Source organism: Podospora bellae-mahoneyi, chromosome 4 (genome assembly GCF_035222275.1).
Source record: "Podospora bellae-mahoneyi strain CBS 112042 chromosome 4, whole genome shotgun sequence".
NCBI lineage: Eukaryota > Fungi > Ascomycota > Sordariomycetes > Sordariales > Podosporaceae > Podospora > Podospora bellae-mahoneyi.
The window spans coordinates 1,099,379-1,114,072 of record NC_085883.1 but is presented as its reverse complement, the minus strand read 5'-3'; the positions used below and the strand labels follow the sequence as shown (position 1 = coordinate 1,114,072).

The 14,694-nt window shown below is 52.9% G+C and overlaps 5 protein-coding genes across 5 annotated transcripts; 3 read left to right on the top strand and 2 right to left on the bottom strand.

The window, feature by feature from the left end:
• Nucleotides 1-1,067: 1,067 nt before the first annotated feature.
• QC761_402600 (uncharacterized protein) lies at nucleotides 1,068-2,669 on the top strand. The gene is made up of 3 exons (XM_062878540.1): nucleotides 1,068-1,559; nucleotides 1,646-1,902; nucleotides 1,989-2,669. Exons 1-3 carry the CDS (start codon nucleotides 1,476-1,478, stop codon nucleotides 2,275-2,277), a joined length of 630 nt encoding a protein of 209 aa, XP_062732031.1. The 5' UTR covers nucleotides 1,068-1,475; the 3' UTR covers nucleotides 2,278-2,669.
• A 728-nt stretch (nucleotides 2,670-3,397) lies between these two features.
• RSP5 (NEDD4 E3 ubiquitin-protein ligase) lies at nucleotides 3,398-7,672 on the top strand. Its single transcript, XM_062878539.1, is given in 9 exon segments — nucleotides 3,398-4,171; nucleotides 4,233-4,258; nucleotides 4,323-4,361; nucleotides 4,442-4,547; nucleotides 4,618-4,751; nucleotides 4,815-6,864; nucleotides 6,916-7,145; nucleotides 7,160-7,225; nucleotides 7,271-7,672. The coding sequence occupies 7 exon segments, from the start codon at nucleotides 4,143-4,145 to the stop codon at nucleotides 7,013-7,015; spliced, it is 2,484 nt and encodes an 827-aa protein (XP_062732030.1). The 5' UTR covers nucleotides 3,398-4,142; the 3' UTR covers nucleotides 7,016-7,145; nucleotides 7,160-7,225; nucleotides 7,271-7,672.
• A 165-nt stretch (nucleotides 7,673-7,837) lies between these two features.
• Nucleotides 7,838-10,086, top strand: QC761_402580 (uncharacterized protein). Its single transcript, XM_062878538.1, has 3 exons — nucleotides 7,838-8,539; nucleotides 8,603-9,083; nucleotides 9,133-10,086. The coding sequence occupies exons 1-3, from the start codon at nucleotides 7,955-7,957 to the stop codon at nucleotides 9,978-9,980; spliced, it is 1,914 nt and encodes a 637-aa protein (XP_062732029.1). The 5' UTR covers nucleotides 7,838-7,954; the 3' UTR covers nucleotides 9,981-10,086.
• Nucleotides 10,046-11,825, bottom strand: QC761_402575 (uncharacterized protein). The gene is made up of 6 exons (XM_062878537.1): nucleotides 11,339-11,825; nucleotides 10,699-11,253; nucleotides 10,610-10,638; nucleotides 10,472-10,557; nucleotides 10,241-10,417; nucleotides 10,046-10,187 (listed from the first exon to the last, which is right to left on the bottom strand). The coding sequence occupies exons 1-6, from the start codon at nucleotides 11,595-11,597 to the stop codon at nucleotides 10,079-10,081; spliced, it is 1,215 nt and encodes a 404-aa protein (XP_062732028.1). The 5' UTR covers nucleotides 11,598-11,825; the 3' UTR covers nucleotides 10,046-10,078.
• A 401-nt stretch (nucleotides 11,826-12,226) lies between these two features.
• On the bottom strand, nucleotides 12,227-13,784 carry QC761_402570 (uncharacterized protein; the record flags this gene model as incomplete). Its single annotated transcript, XM_062878536.1, has 2 exons — nucleotides 12,227-13,662; nucleotides 13,733-13,784. The coding sequence occupies 2 exons, from the start codon at nucleotides 13,782-13,784 to the stop codon at nucleotides 12,227-12,229; spliced, it is 1,488 nt and encodes a 495-aa protein (XP_062732027.1).
• Between the last annotated feature and the right edge of the window lie 910 nt (nucleotides 13,785-14,694).

Genomic DNA, 14,694 nt, shown 5'->3' with positions numbered 1-14,694 from the left:
ATATATAACGATAATCAGTTAGTTTATTAATTCAGTTAGATTATAAAAAGCTCGGGATATATATGGTTATTACTTAGTTATATTTAATTTCTAAATACCTACAAGCTTTTAAATATTGATATAGTTAGTTATGACGAACCCCTGTACAGAACCTCTGAAAAGGGATACTCGGTTGAAGGCAGCTTCTAACAATTGGTACAATTGGTTCGGTGCAGCTAAACAGTGCACAACACGATGTCTTGATGTAATCACAAGATACCGTGAATACAACTGTGAATTGCATACTGCGGAACTGTCTATCTACACCAGCTAGTTCCTCCGTATATATTGACCTTGGATCACCTGGATCACTCTGGATCACTCTTCTTGGCAGGTGAGCCGTCGCTCCTCTCCTGATTGGTTCCTAATGATTGGCTGGGGGTAGGTATGATGAGGAGGGTGACGGGAGCTATATCAAGTTTTTGGGGGGATGGGTTGGTGGAAGGGGGGATTAGGTTTTATGGGAGGATGATTTTCTTTGATGGGAGGAGGGTGAGTGGGAGGAATGAGACGAGGAGTGATGTTAGTGCCTATGATATGAGAGATGAGTGGGGGAGAGGGCTTTGTGATGAGAAGGAGAAGAGTAAGGGAATATTGACTGCGAGATGAGTGGATCAGGTTATAACAAGAGAAAATCTTACATATGAGCATAGTAGCTAGGCAGCTTGTTGTATAGACATCGGGGCTTTCTGTACACATTTGTTTGCCTGCCTTTCCCCATGGTGATAGGCTATTGCGGCCACAGACTGCAAACAACCCATAATGACAGAAAAATTGGGGATAAGTGAACGTTTATGAGGTCGTTTGACCTAAGGCGCCGTTCCCCGGCGAACAAAGCCGATAAAGAAGATTGAACCGTACTCTGTTTCAACGAAGGCTGTTGCATGGGGAAATGTTTCACATATCAAGCTAGCAAGAACCTTGATGGTTACCACAACCCTAACCCAAAAGAAATCGCAAACCCAGACCCCAGTCCGACAATTCGCCGATCGGCTACAAGCTACAACGAGATCCCAGCCTTGCGGACCCAAACTGGCCAGGGCGACGACTTCTGATCTCAACTTTGCTACACCTCTCTTTCCTGTTTTAAACACAAGCAGGACCTATCCCGACGACAAAATTTTACCAGAAGAAATACGCTTTACATCCCGTAAGCCTGTCTCTCCGCCTCAGCAGCTGGGTGGGAGAGTTATCTGATACAACCTCCCTTGGCGTTTTCGTGTGGCTGCCGCGCGTGTTCGCGTCATTGGGAATAGCTCCACGGGCCTCCGTGACGCCTATCTACATATGACCCCGACCACGAGGTCTCATGCTAACCGCCACGATTTCAGGTCCTTTCCGCCATCCCGACAGAACTTCGCAACCTCGAAACCCCCTCCCCACCCGATCAAATTTCGCAACTCCTGCTCTCCACAACTCAAAGCCGAAAAGCCAAAATGAGCTCTCCCAAGCCAGAAGACAAGCCCCCCCAGGGAGAAGAAAACAGAGTTCACGGCGAGGGCGAAGATGGGAATGATGAGGTACGGCGCCTTGATCAACTTTAAAGCAAAAAAAAAAAATAGAAGAAACCAAAAAGACTGACCGGGCTCCAAAACAAAACAAACAGGAGGAGATCTCTGCCATGAAGAGGCGCGTTGCCGAGATGGAAGCCGAAGCGGCCAAGCTTAGGGAGATGCAAGCGTCGATGGATCAGGAACGACAGGGGCTGCAGGACGACAAGGAAGATATCGACAACCGGAGCGTGTTTGTGGGCAATGTGGATTACTCCACCTCGCCCGAGGAGCTGCAGAGCCACTTTGGGGATTGTGGGAGCATCAACAGGGTGACGATTTTGTTGGACAAGTTTACCGGGCAGCCAAAGGGGTGAGTTTTTACATTTTGCGGTCTGGGTGGGATTGAGAGGCACAAAAGAGAGAGAGAGAGAGAACTGACATGGTGTTTTGGGACAGCTACGCATATGTCGAGTTTTCGGAACCCAACATGGTGGCTCAGGCGTTGGTGTTGAATGACAGCCTTTTCAAGGGACGGAATATCAAGGTTGAGCCAAAACGTACGAACTTGCCCGGCATGTCTCGAGGACGCGGCAGGGGTGGGTATCGTGGTGGTGGTCGTGGAGGGTTTGGAGGGTTTGGTAGGGGTGGTGGAGGGTTTGGTCGGGGCGGTGGTGGTGGTTTCTATGGCGGGGGTTATCGCGGCGGTTACCGCGGCCGGGGCAGAGGAGGAATCGCCCCTTACTAAACGTCAAGGGGTGGAAGATTTCAGCGGTACCTGGGGTGGCATTGATGTCAAGGAGAGGTCTGTCGCCTGTCCGGAGCCAGGGGTTTTTGGCGTTCACGGAGGCCATTGGATTGTTGTTATTCTGGTTGGAGAGGTAAGCCATTACGAACACCGAGAGGGAGGTTTCTAGAGTCTCCTCTGGCTCGAGGTGAATGGAATGTCAACCCTTAGAGCAACCTTGGAAGGGACAGTCGAACCGACACCCTCATTGTCCGAAGTTGTATATCAAGAGACGGGACATGGTGGATAATTGCTATTATTGTTTGCTTCGGTTTAGGAGTCGGGGGGATAGGTAAAAAGAAAAGGGTACAATTACTTATCGAATACAAAGTTGATGGACCCTGGTGGCTAAGCATCTTCTGTCCGGTTGCCAACCGCCGGACTTTGCCCCTTGGTTGGGTGGATTTCTGTGTGGCATCCATTTTGGGGCACTAGCGGAGTAACGGCATGTCGAATATAGAAACAGAAGCCTAGCTTCCATACCGTGCGCTTATTTATTTCTATGTATGTACCAGATGGCCTGATGGTGAGTGAGTCTGGATATTGTGGTAGCTTCCGACAAGATAAGGCGCCCCTATTTCGGAATGAAAAGCAACTGTCTGGGATGTGTGAGGCCTATACGCGGAGATTACAGGCAGACTCAAAGAATGCCTTGTTATTGCTCGCAAAAATCCCGGCTGGGAGCTCTTATACTCGTAAAGGTTGATTCACAAATAATCCGAGGGGCAACTTTCTGACGGTTCGGGACATGTTCCACCAATCCTTACACGGTGCATATCTGATTCCAACACGGTGTACCGAGCCTCGAAATCCCAAGACAGTTCGTTGACGGTGTTTCCAGCGCCACAACAATTAGTAGATTCTACATCAAATTGCCGGCCTGACCCGAAACTTGCGCAAGAACAAGCCGTGCAAGCCTCACGTGGAAGATACGAAGAGAAAGTCTCACCACCTGACTGTCACTCAAGGGTAACTGTTTCGCTGCAGGAGGAACACACTGTGCGAGAAACTAGTTGCGCGATCCCTCTCCAGAAGCCACTAAGGACGGATGGATCCTTTCCTGTGCTAGGAAGGTACTGGAGGCAACGCTGGGCAAAGCTGCTTGGGACACAATGACCGCACCCTACACCTCACATGCTCTCTCTGATGACCACCGTATGCTTGACCGCTCTGGCTGCTCTGGCTGCCCTGGCTTCTCTGGACTGAAGCTGTCTTGCTCTTGTCTTGTCTTGTCTTGTCTTGTCTTTTCGTTTTCCAAGATACCAGCAGAACAAAGCTCTCCCTCTACGGGGTACTCGAACCACCTAACCCTTACACAGGGTACCTGGCTTAACTGCGTCACGGCCTCGCTTCCAACCAGTAACAAACTAGCCGCCCGCCGCCTCAGGCTCGAGCGACAGAGGTTCCCAAAGCGGGGGGGGGGCCCGGGACAGAAGAGCAACAAGCACAGCCTCACCATACCACCATACTCACCACTCTCACAATCCCTCGACGGCCCAGCTGCGCTCCCCATCGTTTAATGCTGCGCATGCATCTACAACACGCAGTCTAGCACCTTATCGCGCCTTCATTCGCGTCGCTCGGCTGAGTGTCAGTCATCGAATCGAGATCCCTCCATCACCGAGCGCTTTGGCCGCCCGCATCTCGGCATCTCATCCCGCCTTTTCTCGTTGCGAACCTCCCCTTGCTCGACCGACAGCCAACCACACATCCCCGCCAACAGCGGACCGCCCACTCGGACGAAGGACAACAGGAGAAATCCAGACGAAAAGGGCACAGAAACACCAACGCCACACGTGCGAGATTGACTTGCACTGTCTGCAATCATGAGTGGCAGTCAAGCAGGGCCTTCGGCGTGAGTCCCAGCTCCTGTCTTCTGACGAGGAAATATTGAGCTGACTGACCCCTTGCGACAGCCAAGGAAACAACCTTCGTGTTACAAGTAAACTCGAGCCCAACCCGAGCCCTTTGCACTAGTATCAACGGTACTAACTTCGTGTTCCAAGTTATTGCGGCCGATGGCTTATACAAGCGGGATGTCTTCCGTATGTGGTCCTGGAGTGCTGGGTTACGGCTGTTGGATGCTGTGGTTCTCGAACAGGAATGCTGACTTGCTGGCCTTCAGGATTCCCCGATCCCTTTGCGGTAGCAACCATCAATGGCGAGCAAACCAAGACAACACAGGTTTCCAAGCGGACACTGAACCCATATTGGAATGAAAGCTTTGATTTGTAAGTGGCGGCCTCCCCAGGTGCCCATGAAGGGACAGTTTTCCCTTGATGTCGTACTGACTCGACGCAGCAAGGTGAACGAGGACAGCATCCTCGCCGTGCAAGTGTTCGACCAGAAGAAATTCAAGAAGAAGGATCAGGGCTTCCTAGGGGTGATTAATATTCGCGTTGGGGATGTTATCGAGCTCAGTCCCGAATCTGATGGTACGGAGCCAGCCCCTTTCCCGCGCCTGGGTATCCCTTTCAGCTGATTTATCCCAATCATAGACCAGATGCTCACGCGGGACCTTAAGAAGTCCACAGACAACCTTGTGGTGCACGGCAAGCTTATTATTAACCTGTCTACTAACATGACAGCTCCCGCTCGTGCTCAGCAGCAACAAGCTCTTTTACCATCGGCTCCGTCGTCCAGCAGACCATCGCTCCTCAATCCTGCAACCCCTAATCTTTCCAACGGGGAAGCTTCTTCAGAACGACCATCTTCAGCCATGTCACGCCCCAACGGCGGCTCCAGCGCGGCTGGGCAACTAGCTATCCCCCATCGTCCCGCAAGCCTTGCGTCGAACCCTTCAGCTGCCACTCCTGCTTCGAATGGTCCTGTCACGAACGGTGCCGTCGCCCAAGCCCGACAAACAAATAGTACGCTGAGCCCGTTTGAAGACTCGCAAGGCCGTCTGCCAGCAGGCTGGGAACGTCGCGAGGACAACCTGGGGAGAACCTACTATGTTGATCACAATACGCGAACGACGAGCTGGAACAGACCGACGGGGGCGACGGGAGCTGCCGAGAACCGGGTGGCCGAGGCGAATACCCAAGTGGAAAGACAGAGACACCAGAACCGCACGCTCCCCGAAGATCGAACTGGTGCCAACTCGCCAACACTTCAACAACAGCAGGCACAGCAAGCAGCCGCCTCGCAAGCCAATGCCACCACCATGATGAACACCGGGGCTACAACGGCCGGTAGCGGCGAGCTTCCACCTGGCTGGGAGCAGAGGTGGACACCCGAAGGCAGAGCTTACTTTGTCGACCACAACACACGCACAACGACGTGGGTCGACCCGCGACGCCAGCAGTACATAAGGATGTATGGCGGCAATAACGACAACGGAAGAATCCAGCAGCAGCCAGTGTCACAGCTTGGCCCCTTGCCCAGCGGATGGGAGATGCGCCTGACTAACACAGCTCGCGTCTACTTTGTGGACCACAACACCAAGACAACCACCTGGGATGACCCAAGGTTGCCGTCGTCGCTCGACCAGAACGTGCCGCAGTACAAGCGTGATTTCAGGAGGAAGCTGATTTACTTCCGGTCTCAGCCCGCCATGCGAATCCTCTCCGGGCAATGCCACATCAAGGTTAGACGCTCGCACATATTTGAGGACTCGTTCGCCGAGATTAGTCGCCAGTCAGCCACGGACCTGAAGAAGAGACTGATGATCAAATTTGACGGCGAAGACGGTCTGGATTATGGTGGTCTGTCGAGAGAGTTCTTCTTCCTCTTGTCGCACGAGATGTTCAACCCGTTCTATTGCTTGTTCGAGTACTCGGCGCACGACAACTACACGCTGCAGATCAACCCGCACTCGGGCATCAATCCCGAGCACCTGAACTATTTCAAGTTTATTGGCCGTGTTGTCGGTCTTGCCATTTTCCACCGCAGATTCCTCGACGCCTTCTTCATTGGAGCGCTGTACAAGATGGTGCTTGGCAAGGCAGTGGTGCTGGCTGACATGGAGGGTGTCGACGCTGACTTCCACCGGTCGCTGCAGTGGATTCTGGACAACGACATCACGGATGCCGGGCTGGAGATGACTTTCTCTACTGAAGACGAGCGCTTCGGCGTGATTGCTGTCGAGGACCTCAAGCCCAACGGGCGCAACATTGACGTGACGGAAGAGAACAAGAAGGAGTATGTCGACTTGATGGTCAAGTGGAGGATCGAAAAGAGAATTGCGGAGCAGTTCCAGGCGTTCAAGGAGGGGTTCCAGGAGCTTATTCCTCATGATCTGATCAATGTCTTTGACGAGAGGGAGCTGGAGCTGCTGATTGGCGGTATTGCCGAGATTGACGTGGACGACTGGAAGAAGCACACCGATTACAGGGGATACACCGAGAGCGACGAGGTGATTCAGTTCTTTTGGCAGACGGTGAGGAGCTGGGACGGGGAGCAGAAGAGCAGGCTGCTGCAGTTCACGACGGGCACGTCGAGGATTCCGGTGAACGGGTTCAAGGATCTGCAGGGGAGTGATGGGCCGAGAAGGTTTACTATTGAGAAGGCGGGGGAGATTACGAATTTGCCAAAGGCGCATACTTGGTATGTTGTTTCTGGAATGTTTGGAGTTGGGTACTGACTTTGGGGGAATAGCTTCAACCGTTTGGATCTTCCGCCGTACAAGGATCTGGCGATGTTGCAGAACAAGTTGACGATTGCGGTGGAGGAGACGATGGGTTTCGGACAGGAGTAATCTTGCTTTGCGGTGTTTTGGAGAAATGAGGGCTGAGGGTGTTTGATGTTGTTTTTTTTGGTGGTCAATATGTTGTTTAGGGAAGGGCGAGCAGGTAGTAGGGTCAGGGAAGGTATCCTTTGGGCTGTGTCTGTGTGTGTGTCTGTGTGTGTGTGTGTGTGTGAGAGAGAGAGAGAGAGTGAGAGAGAGAGAGAGTGAGAGAGAGAGAGAGTGAGAGAGAGAGAGAGTGAGAGAGAGAGAGAGTGAGAGAGAGAGAGAGAGGGTAAGGGTAATGAACGTGCTAAAGTGGATTGTTCTTTTTTTTCTTGTGTCTTTTTCCATACTACATTGGTTGGGTTAAGGTTAAGGGGGGAGGGGAGGCATCATTCATTTTCAAAGCTCTTCACCGGGTGATGGTTGTGTTGTGTGGTGGAAGAAGGTTGGGGGGATGATGGAGGGGGAAAATTGTAAGTATAGAAACACGCATGGGTGTTGGTGGATGAGGGAGGATCAATCATTAAGTTTAGGGGATGAATAAGCTGTAAACGGCTGGGTTGCTTGTTGACCGGCAGGGAAGAGAGCGGGAGGGGGTTATCTGTAAACTTTGGCTAGCTAGCTGTTTAGCATGCATTTTATGGAATATGAGTCAGTGTTAAAATACTCTCTTCATGTATCGAGTTCACTGCTCATTTGGGGGTATAATTAATGTCTTCAAATGCAAAGGGCGGCAGGCAGAGCCCGGCGAGCATCGGCCCGGTGCCGATCAGTCGGTGTCTGCAGGCGGGCCGAGGGTTTGGTGTGGAGACGAGACTTCCTGGAGGTGCAGCTTGATTTTGACCTGACGTTGACTTTTTTTTTTTTTTTAAAAAAAAAAAAATCCTGTATAATTTCTCAAACCACCCCTTCCGCTTGTGACGTCTACCTTGACTTAGGATACCTGGGACAAAAGAGAAGCGATTCATGGCCTTATCACCCCTTCGCCTCCTGCTGGGGCTGGCAACCCTCGCTTTGGCGGGGCTGTTGTCCGCCCTGCTGTACCGTCATGGACCGGTGCAGTTGTCTGAGATGGTGGTCTACCAGCTCCCTGTTGACGTTGCTTACACTTGGGATAAATACACCTCTTCTATCACAACTTTTCTCGCCTCGGTAACCGCTACGAAAGAGGAGGAGATGATCCACTGCTACGACCACCCCATCACCACCTCCTTTGCCTCTGACAGGACAGAGGAGGAGCAAGGGAACTGCCTCGGTGTTGATCCCTCCACTGGCCTCATAACCCGTGTTTTTTCCAGGAAAGGAGAAGAGAACAAGAGGAAGGGGTATGTACTCCCCGGATTGTGGGACGGACACGGACATTTGTTACAATACGGCGAGTTTTTGCACGGGGTGGATTTGTTTGGGGCCAGGTCGAAGGAGGAGGTGAAAGCGAGAATAAAAAAGTATTTAGAGTCACGAAAGGGGGAGGGGGGAGTTGGATCAAGGGGGAATTGGGTTAGAGGGGTGGGGTGGGATCAGGGGTTGTTGAGGGAGGGGATGCCTACTGCTGTGAGTTACACTTTTACACATAAGAAAAAGGGAAGGGGGGGGGTGCTGACGAGAAAGGGATAGGACTGGCTGAGTGACGATGAGGAGTTGAGGGATAAGTTCGTTATGCTGGATCGGGTGGATGTGCACTGTACTTGGGTTTCGCAGGCGGTTCTGGATTTGATTGATATAGACAAATTGCCTGGGGAGGTTCCAGGGGGGGAGATTGTGAGGGAGCCGGGGATGGGCGTGTTTTGTGATAATGCTATGGATATTGTTACTGGTTTGTGGCCCAAACCAAACGCCGCCCAGAAAAAGAAGTTTGTGGGCAGTGCGATGAGGGAGTTGAACAAAGTTGGACTGGTGGGGATGCATGATGCGGGTGTGCTGCCGAGGGATATTGATCTCTATGAGCAGATGGTGAAGAAGGACAAAGAGGAGTGGACGGTGAGGGTGTATGCCATGGTTGAGTGCCCGGAGAGAAATACTCTCTGTCCAGAGGTGGCAAGGAAGGTGGATTTGGAAGGGGGGTGGTTGAGGGTGGGGAGTGTGAAGCTTTTTGCTGGTATGTCTCTGTTTTTTTTTTTTTTTTTAGGATTGCTAACAGAAAACAGATGGTGCCCTCGGTTCCTGGGGCAGCGCCATGATCGACCCTTACTCGGACCGTCCTTCTACCTCTGGCTCTCTCCTCGTCAATGCCAGCACCCTCCACTCCCTCGCCCTCTCCTGGGCAAAGGCCAAGTATCAAGTCAACATCCACGCCATCGGTGACCTGGCCAACCGCCACGCCATTGACTCCTTAGCCACGGCCCTCGACGACCTCGAGGTCTGCCCTTACGGCATCCCACCCAAGATGTGCCAGCAGATCAGCTGCCGTTTCCGCATCGAACACGCACAAATCATTCACCCAGACGATCAAGCCCGGATGAGAGAGTTGGGAATCATACCCAGCATCCAGCCTACCCACGCTACTTCTGATATGGCCTATGCGGAGGAACGGCTGGGTAAGGAAAGGATCGCGAAGGAGGCGTACAGGATGAGGTCCATGTGGGATGTTGGGCCGCCGGTGCTGGGGAGTGACTTCCCCGTGGAGCCGCCGAATCCCTTTGAGGGAGTATATGCTGCCGTTACGAGGAAGAGTCCACATACAGGCATTGGGCCGCCAGGGTGGGAAGGTGGGTGGTATAAAGAGCAGGAAGGGTTGAGCGTGCGGCAGGCATTTGACGGGTTTACCAGGGGCCCTGCCCACGCGGCGTTTTGGGAGAAGAAGGCCGGTGTGATCAGGGAGGGGGGATTCGCCGATTGGGTGGTGATGGACGAGGATGTTTTGAAGGTAGGGGAGGAAGAAATCAGGTTCTTGAAGGTGAGGGAGACCTGGGTTGCGGGAAAGAAGGTCTACTCCAGAGATGGCGAGGATGAGCCGGCGGTAGAGAAGCAGACTGGCGCGAAGGAGGATTTGTAAGATGATGTGTGACGAATGAAATGTACATAAACAGACGAGCGAGCGGCGTTGGTTTAGAAATGCGTTGATGATCTATGGTTATACACGAAAATAGGCGTTTAAAACAATGTTGGCAGTTCCTTGATGCGTTGAAGCGCTTCTTCGCGCACTTCCTTGACAATCTCACCGGCCGGCTGGGTCTTGCTGACCAATCCAACGCCGCTTCCACTGATGACTGTTAGCAAATATATTCCGTTTCTAAAACTGCCGTGCGTACTTACGCCCAAGTAATCGTCCTGTCCGTCTCGCCCTTCTCTGCAGCTTCCTTGAATAGCCGGATGTTGTCCTCCACTGGCACCCCGTTAAGATGGTCCTCAACCGAACCTCCAACAATGGCTCGGCCGTCATAGATCTTTGGCCAGATCGTGGTGCCCTGAATGTCGTCCATGACCGTATGTCTGTCGTCATGTCAGCCCTGACCCCCAAAAGATTTCCACAACTGCTATTCTTACTTGAAAGTTGACGAGGCCCCGTCCGTTGTTTTTGCAATCAGCTCCTGCTTAAACTTTGGCGTCGTCGCCTCCTCAGCGAGAATGAACTATGTCCTTGTCAGCCTCATTCCATTTCCCATCCCGAAGCTCAGAACTCACCCTCGTCCCCATAACAACCGCATCAGCCCCTGTATAACCCTCCAGTCAGCCCCCGTCCTCTTCTCTCTCAATCCCAGCTGGGTACTCACCCAAAGCCAACGCAGCCACCACCCCCCTCCCATCCACAACCCCCCCCGCCCCCACAACCTCCACCTCCCTCCCCGTCCTCTCCTTCTCCCCCTTAACAACCTCCACCACCTCCCTCAGAAAACTCATCGTCCCCGCCCCCCTAGCAAACTGATGCCCCCCCGCATCCGTCCCCTGAGCAACAACCACATCCGCCCCATCCCTAACCGCCTCTTTCACCGCCTTCACCGTCCCGACCTGGTAAAAAACCACAAACCCATTATCATGCAACACGTCAATAATACCCCTCACCACCCCCCCCTCCACATCCTCCACCCTCGGAGCAAAAAGCCACACCGCCTGGGGGGAATACTCCTGCAAAACGGGAATAGCCCTCTCGATAAAATGCGTCCTCGCACTCTCATGACAAAGAATGAACCCCACCCCCACCGGGACAGCCGTCAGCGTCGCTTGCTCCAAATCCAGCACCTTCCTCGCAATTTTCAGCTCCTCCCCCAACTGCCCTAGATGATCCGGTCCGGATTCGGGGTTGAAGTTATATCCCGCGGGGATGAACCCTATCATCATCATCACCACCATCATCATCATCAGCAGCAGCACCCCCTTCTCACATTGACAGAGAGAGAGAAGGGAGAAACATACCAAACCCCCCTGCCTTGCTCACCTCGGCCGCCAACCTCCCGTTCGCCGTCCCTAGCATCGGCGCGGAGAACACAACCGGGTTGGTTGTATTAGGAAACAGCCCCGTCAGCCGAGTCGGCCGCGTCACCTCCTTCTTGTAGTGCGTCTGCGGTAGCTGGGAGGACATGACGACTTGTTTCACTTCCTTCACCTTGGACTTGAGCCTGAGGAGGGACGCCCTTTTGCTGCTGCTGCTGCTGGGGCGGTCTTCGTCGCTCATTGTGGAAACAGAAACCAAAAAAAAAAAAAAAAGTCAGGGGTTAGTTAGTTAGTATGGAGGTAGGAGAGAGAGGTGAGGTCATTCAATAACCCGGGTGTTGAAAAGCTCTGAAATGTTTGTTGGATGGTTGGTGGAATGTGAAGCGCGGGGTTTAAGTGAGGGACCGTTTAAGTGGATGAGGGGAAATTCAATCGGTTTCATTCGTGAAGTGGGGGTTGAATTGCTTGCTCACACAACAACATCAAGTCTTCGTCTTATATGAGAGTAAATGACAAAACCGCTGCTGTTGTTACTATTACATACACAAAAGGTACAGCTAACCATCTCAACAATATCCCGCTTTGCTTTTACCCTTCAAAGCGCCCCCCTCCCCCCCCTTCCCCACCAAATGTATGCCGCCTTTGTATACTCAAAAAGAAAAGAAGAAAAAAACCAACCTGGTATCATGCAACCTTTGCTCCCATGGCGGAAAACAGCCTCCCTCACCCAGGAGACCCCATCCGATGTAATGCGCAACCCGTACAGTTATATACAAAATGACCCAATACCAAAGAGAAGAAAAAAAGGGGAAAAAAAGAGATCTCTCGTCTCAAGATCATCAGGCTATCACCCCTTCCCTCAGACTTTGATCATAGAGGAGCATTCCCAACCACAAGCACAAGCAACACCCCGTTGGCCGCACATATCCCCGCAAACGCAATCCACGTCGCCACCAGCCCAACCCATCCCATCCTTTCCTGCCTGGCCACCGTCATACAAATCGCCGCACATGCCAGCCCCAGAGAAGTCATGATGCCCAGCGTAACACCCGCGTCCACCTCAAGCCGCTTCTTGTTACGCCCCGCCGTGATGAGCACAGTCGCAATCCCCATCAAGACATACGCAACAGCGTAGCAGCCCCACGTGATCCAGAAAAACATGTTTTCCCTGTATTGCTCAATGCGCTGGTCATTGATGCTCGGCAGAGCAGCATAGTGAGGACGATAGCCGGTAGGAAACTGATCTTCCGAGGAAGCATACCCATACGACCCCCTCCGACTGTGGCAGTTGGAGTAGTTGGCATCCTCCTCCACATCAGTGTCGGACTGGCCACCCCTACTGCCAGGCGGTATCGTAAAGTAGCTCGGCTCGGCAGAGAATGGCTTCGCCCGAGTCGAACCGTACGTCGAAACGGTCGAGTCAGTCGGCAAGAGTGGTCCGCGCTCGATATCATCGCTCAAGGGAGACTCCCTCGACCGCACCGATCGAATCGACATCCAGGCTGAGTTCAACTTCTTGACCGGGTTGGAGAAAAGATTCCCAAGAGCCTTCATACCGGGGAAGCTCATCTCCTCGTTCGGGTCAATATAAATAGCATAATCCTCATCCCTCCTGTCGTTGTCCCCCGCCTCGCTTCCGCAGTCGTACTCATTCCAGTACACCACCTGCGACTCGCTCACAACCGTCGCCTCGCTCGGGGAGCTCTGCCGATCGCGCGAGTCGACCGTCGGCTCGGGGGTCGGGGAGCCAATCCCGCTCATGCCGGCAGGCGATGCTGCCCGAAGCGTGACCAACAAGTCGTCATACCTGGCCTGCAAGTGCGAAAAGTCGCACCGCGTGAAGCTTTTGGGGTGCGACAAGACGTTGTCCCTGAAGCGTGTCCCCAACGTCGACGACCCGGTCCATTTTCTGTACTTTTTGAGTATCTTGCGGAACGCAACAATCTGCGCGTCGACAAAGCGCCGCAGGGAGCGGATGTCGTCGCCGCATTGGAGGAGTTCCTGCTCGTACTTGACAAACCGCCGCTGTCGTTTGATCGAGATGGTGCTCCGGCCTGATGTTGCGCAGCGTACTATTAGGCGGTGAATCTGATTGGACGAGTGCTGGAGGCGCCGCGAGATCTCGTCAGCCTTGCTGGAGACGAAGAGGTCGACTCGGTCATGTTGGCAACACAGCTCGCCGTAGAAGCCTTCCTCGAACTTGCTGAGGGCGGTGTCTTGGTGTCCCGGGATCGCTATGGCCGTCGCTTGGTCCTTTGTCGTGTGCGTTTTGATGTGGTGTTTTAGAGAGTTGTAGTCAATGTTATCTGCCATGTTGGCGCAGGTTAGAAGATGTGGTTTCGAGAGGTGGCGGTTGTGGCGGGTTTGCAAACTTACAAAGGCTCCATTGCGGAACAGACTCCTGTTCGAACTGCTCCCCGTATTTCATTCCTCTCTTGACTTGTAGGTGATTCCAGATGTCTTGCAAGAAAACAAGTGCCCCGATAAAACCTATATGCCAGTTTCACAAAAGATGCTTGGGGAAGCGGTGGTTCAGTGGGCGATGACGACAAATTGACGAATCCTATGCAAGGGCGGTTACAGTCGGCAGCGCTCTCGATTGTTTTGGTACCGGGCAAGCTACCAATGATTCTGGAATTGTTTCAACCGCAGCGGTCGATTTGACTCGACTCGAAGCAATTAGTGTCGAAGAGAAGAAACAGAGGAAATTGGGGATGCTGAAAGAGGCCTCTCTGGGCAAGAATTTGGGGTTTCTGAGCAAGTGATAAATCTGGAACCAACGCTTGTGCTGGAACCGAAGGGAGGCGAAGAACAAGAGCCTGCCTGTTCCCTCGGGCTCGGCAGGTGTCATCAGTACTTTGTTCAACCTTGTAAGCTTGGACGAGTCTACAGGTACCCGTACCTGCTGCGACGCTGGCGGGGTACCATGCCGTTTAGTGGACCCCTACGGCCACAAATTGGGGCTGGGTTCGTCTGGGCAGGGACATGGCACATGGTAGCACATGCTGCAGAGTGCGTCCTTCCGCTTGCAGATGCACCGAAACCACAAGGAGTCCCTGGCAAAAAGCTTATCGCGACCAACTCTCCTCGGTTGTGTGTCCGTGAACCCGTCCAACCGAGTCTGTGTACATACTTAACACACGATCACAGTTACCTATTCCGTACCGGTAGGGCGCTAGGAAGCATTACAGAAAGGCTTGTCCTTCTTTTTCCGACCCTTCGCTTGGGAATTGAGATCTCAAGATCAGATCTACCCACTGTCTGCACAGAGTACAGAACTGACTGATCAAGCTCCGTAGCTGCCGGTCTTCCCTCCGGCCATCGGTCCCCTTCGACGA

Bases quoted from the DNA above. Each gene is read 5' to 3' on its own strand.
- QC761_402600 (XM_062878540.1), top strand. From the start codon at position 1,476: ATGAGCTCTCCCAAGCCAGAAGACAAGCCCCCCCAGGGAGAAGAAAAC. The intron at 1,560-1,645 runs GTACGGCGCCTT...CAAAACAAACAG, and splicing joins GCGAAGATGGGAATGATGAG to GAGGAGATCTCTGCCATGAA. The intron at 1,903-1,988 runs GTGAGTTTTTAC...GTTTTGGGACAG, and splicing joins TTTACCGGGCAGCCAAAGGG to CTACGCATATGTCGAGTTTT.
- RSP5 (XM_062878539.1), top strand. From the start codon at position 4,143: ATGAGTGGCAGTCAAGCAGGGCCTTCGGC. The intron at 4,548-4,617 runs GTAAGTGGCGGC...GACTCGACGCAG, and splicing joins TGGAATGAAAGCTTTGATTT to CAAGGTGAACGAGGACAGCA. The intron at 4,752-4,814 runs GTACGGAGCCAG...TCCCAATCATAG, and splicing joins GCTCAGTCCCGAATCTGATG to ACCAGATGCTCACGCGGGAC.
- QC761_402580 (XM_062878538.1), top strand. From the start codon at position 7,955: ATGGCCTTATCACCCCTTCGCCTCCTGCTGGGGCTGGCAACCCTCGCT. The intron at 8,540-8,602 runs GTGAGTTACACT...AGAAAGGGATAG, and splicing joins GGGAGGGGATGCCTACTGCT to GACTGGCTGAGTGACGATGA. The intron at 9,084-9,132 runs GTATGTCTCTGT...AACAGAAAACAG, and splicing joins GAGTGTGAAGCTTTTTGCTG to ATGGTGCCCTCGGTTCCTGG.
- QC761_402575 (XM_062878537.1), bottom strand. From the start codon at position 11,597: ATGAGCGACGAAGACCGCCCCAGCAGCAGCAGCAGCAAAAGGGCGTCC. The intron at 10,639-10,698 runs GTGAGTACCCAG...AGGGTTATACAG, and splicing joins GGTGGCTGCGTTGGCTTTGG to GGGCTGATGCGGTTGTTATG. The intron at 10,558-10,609 runs GTGAGTTCTGAG...ACAAGGACATAG, and splicing joins CGGTTGTTATGGGGACGAGG to TTCATTCTCGCTGAGGAGGC.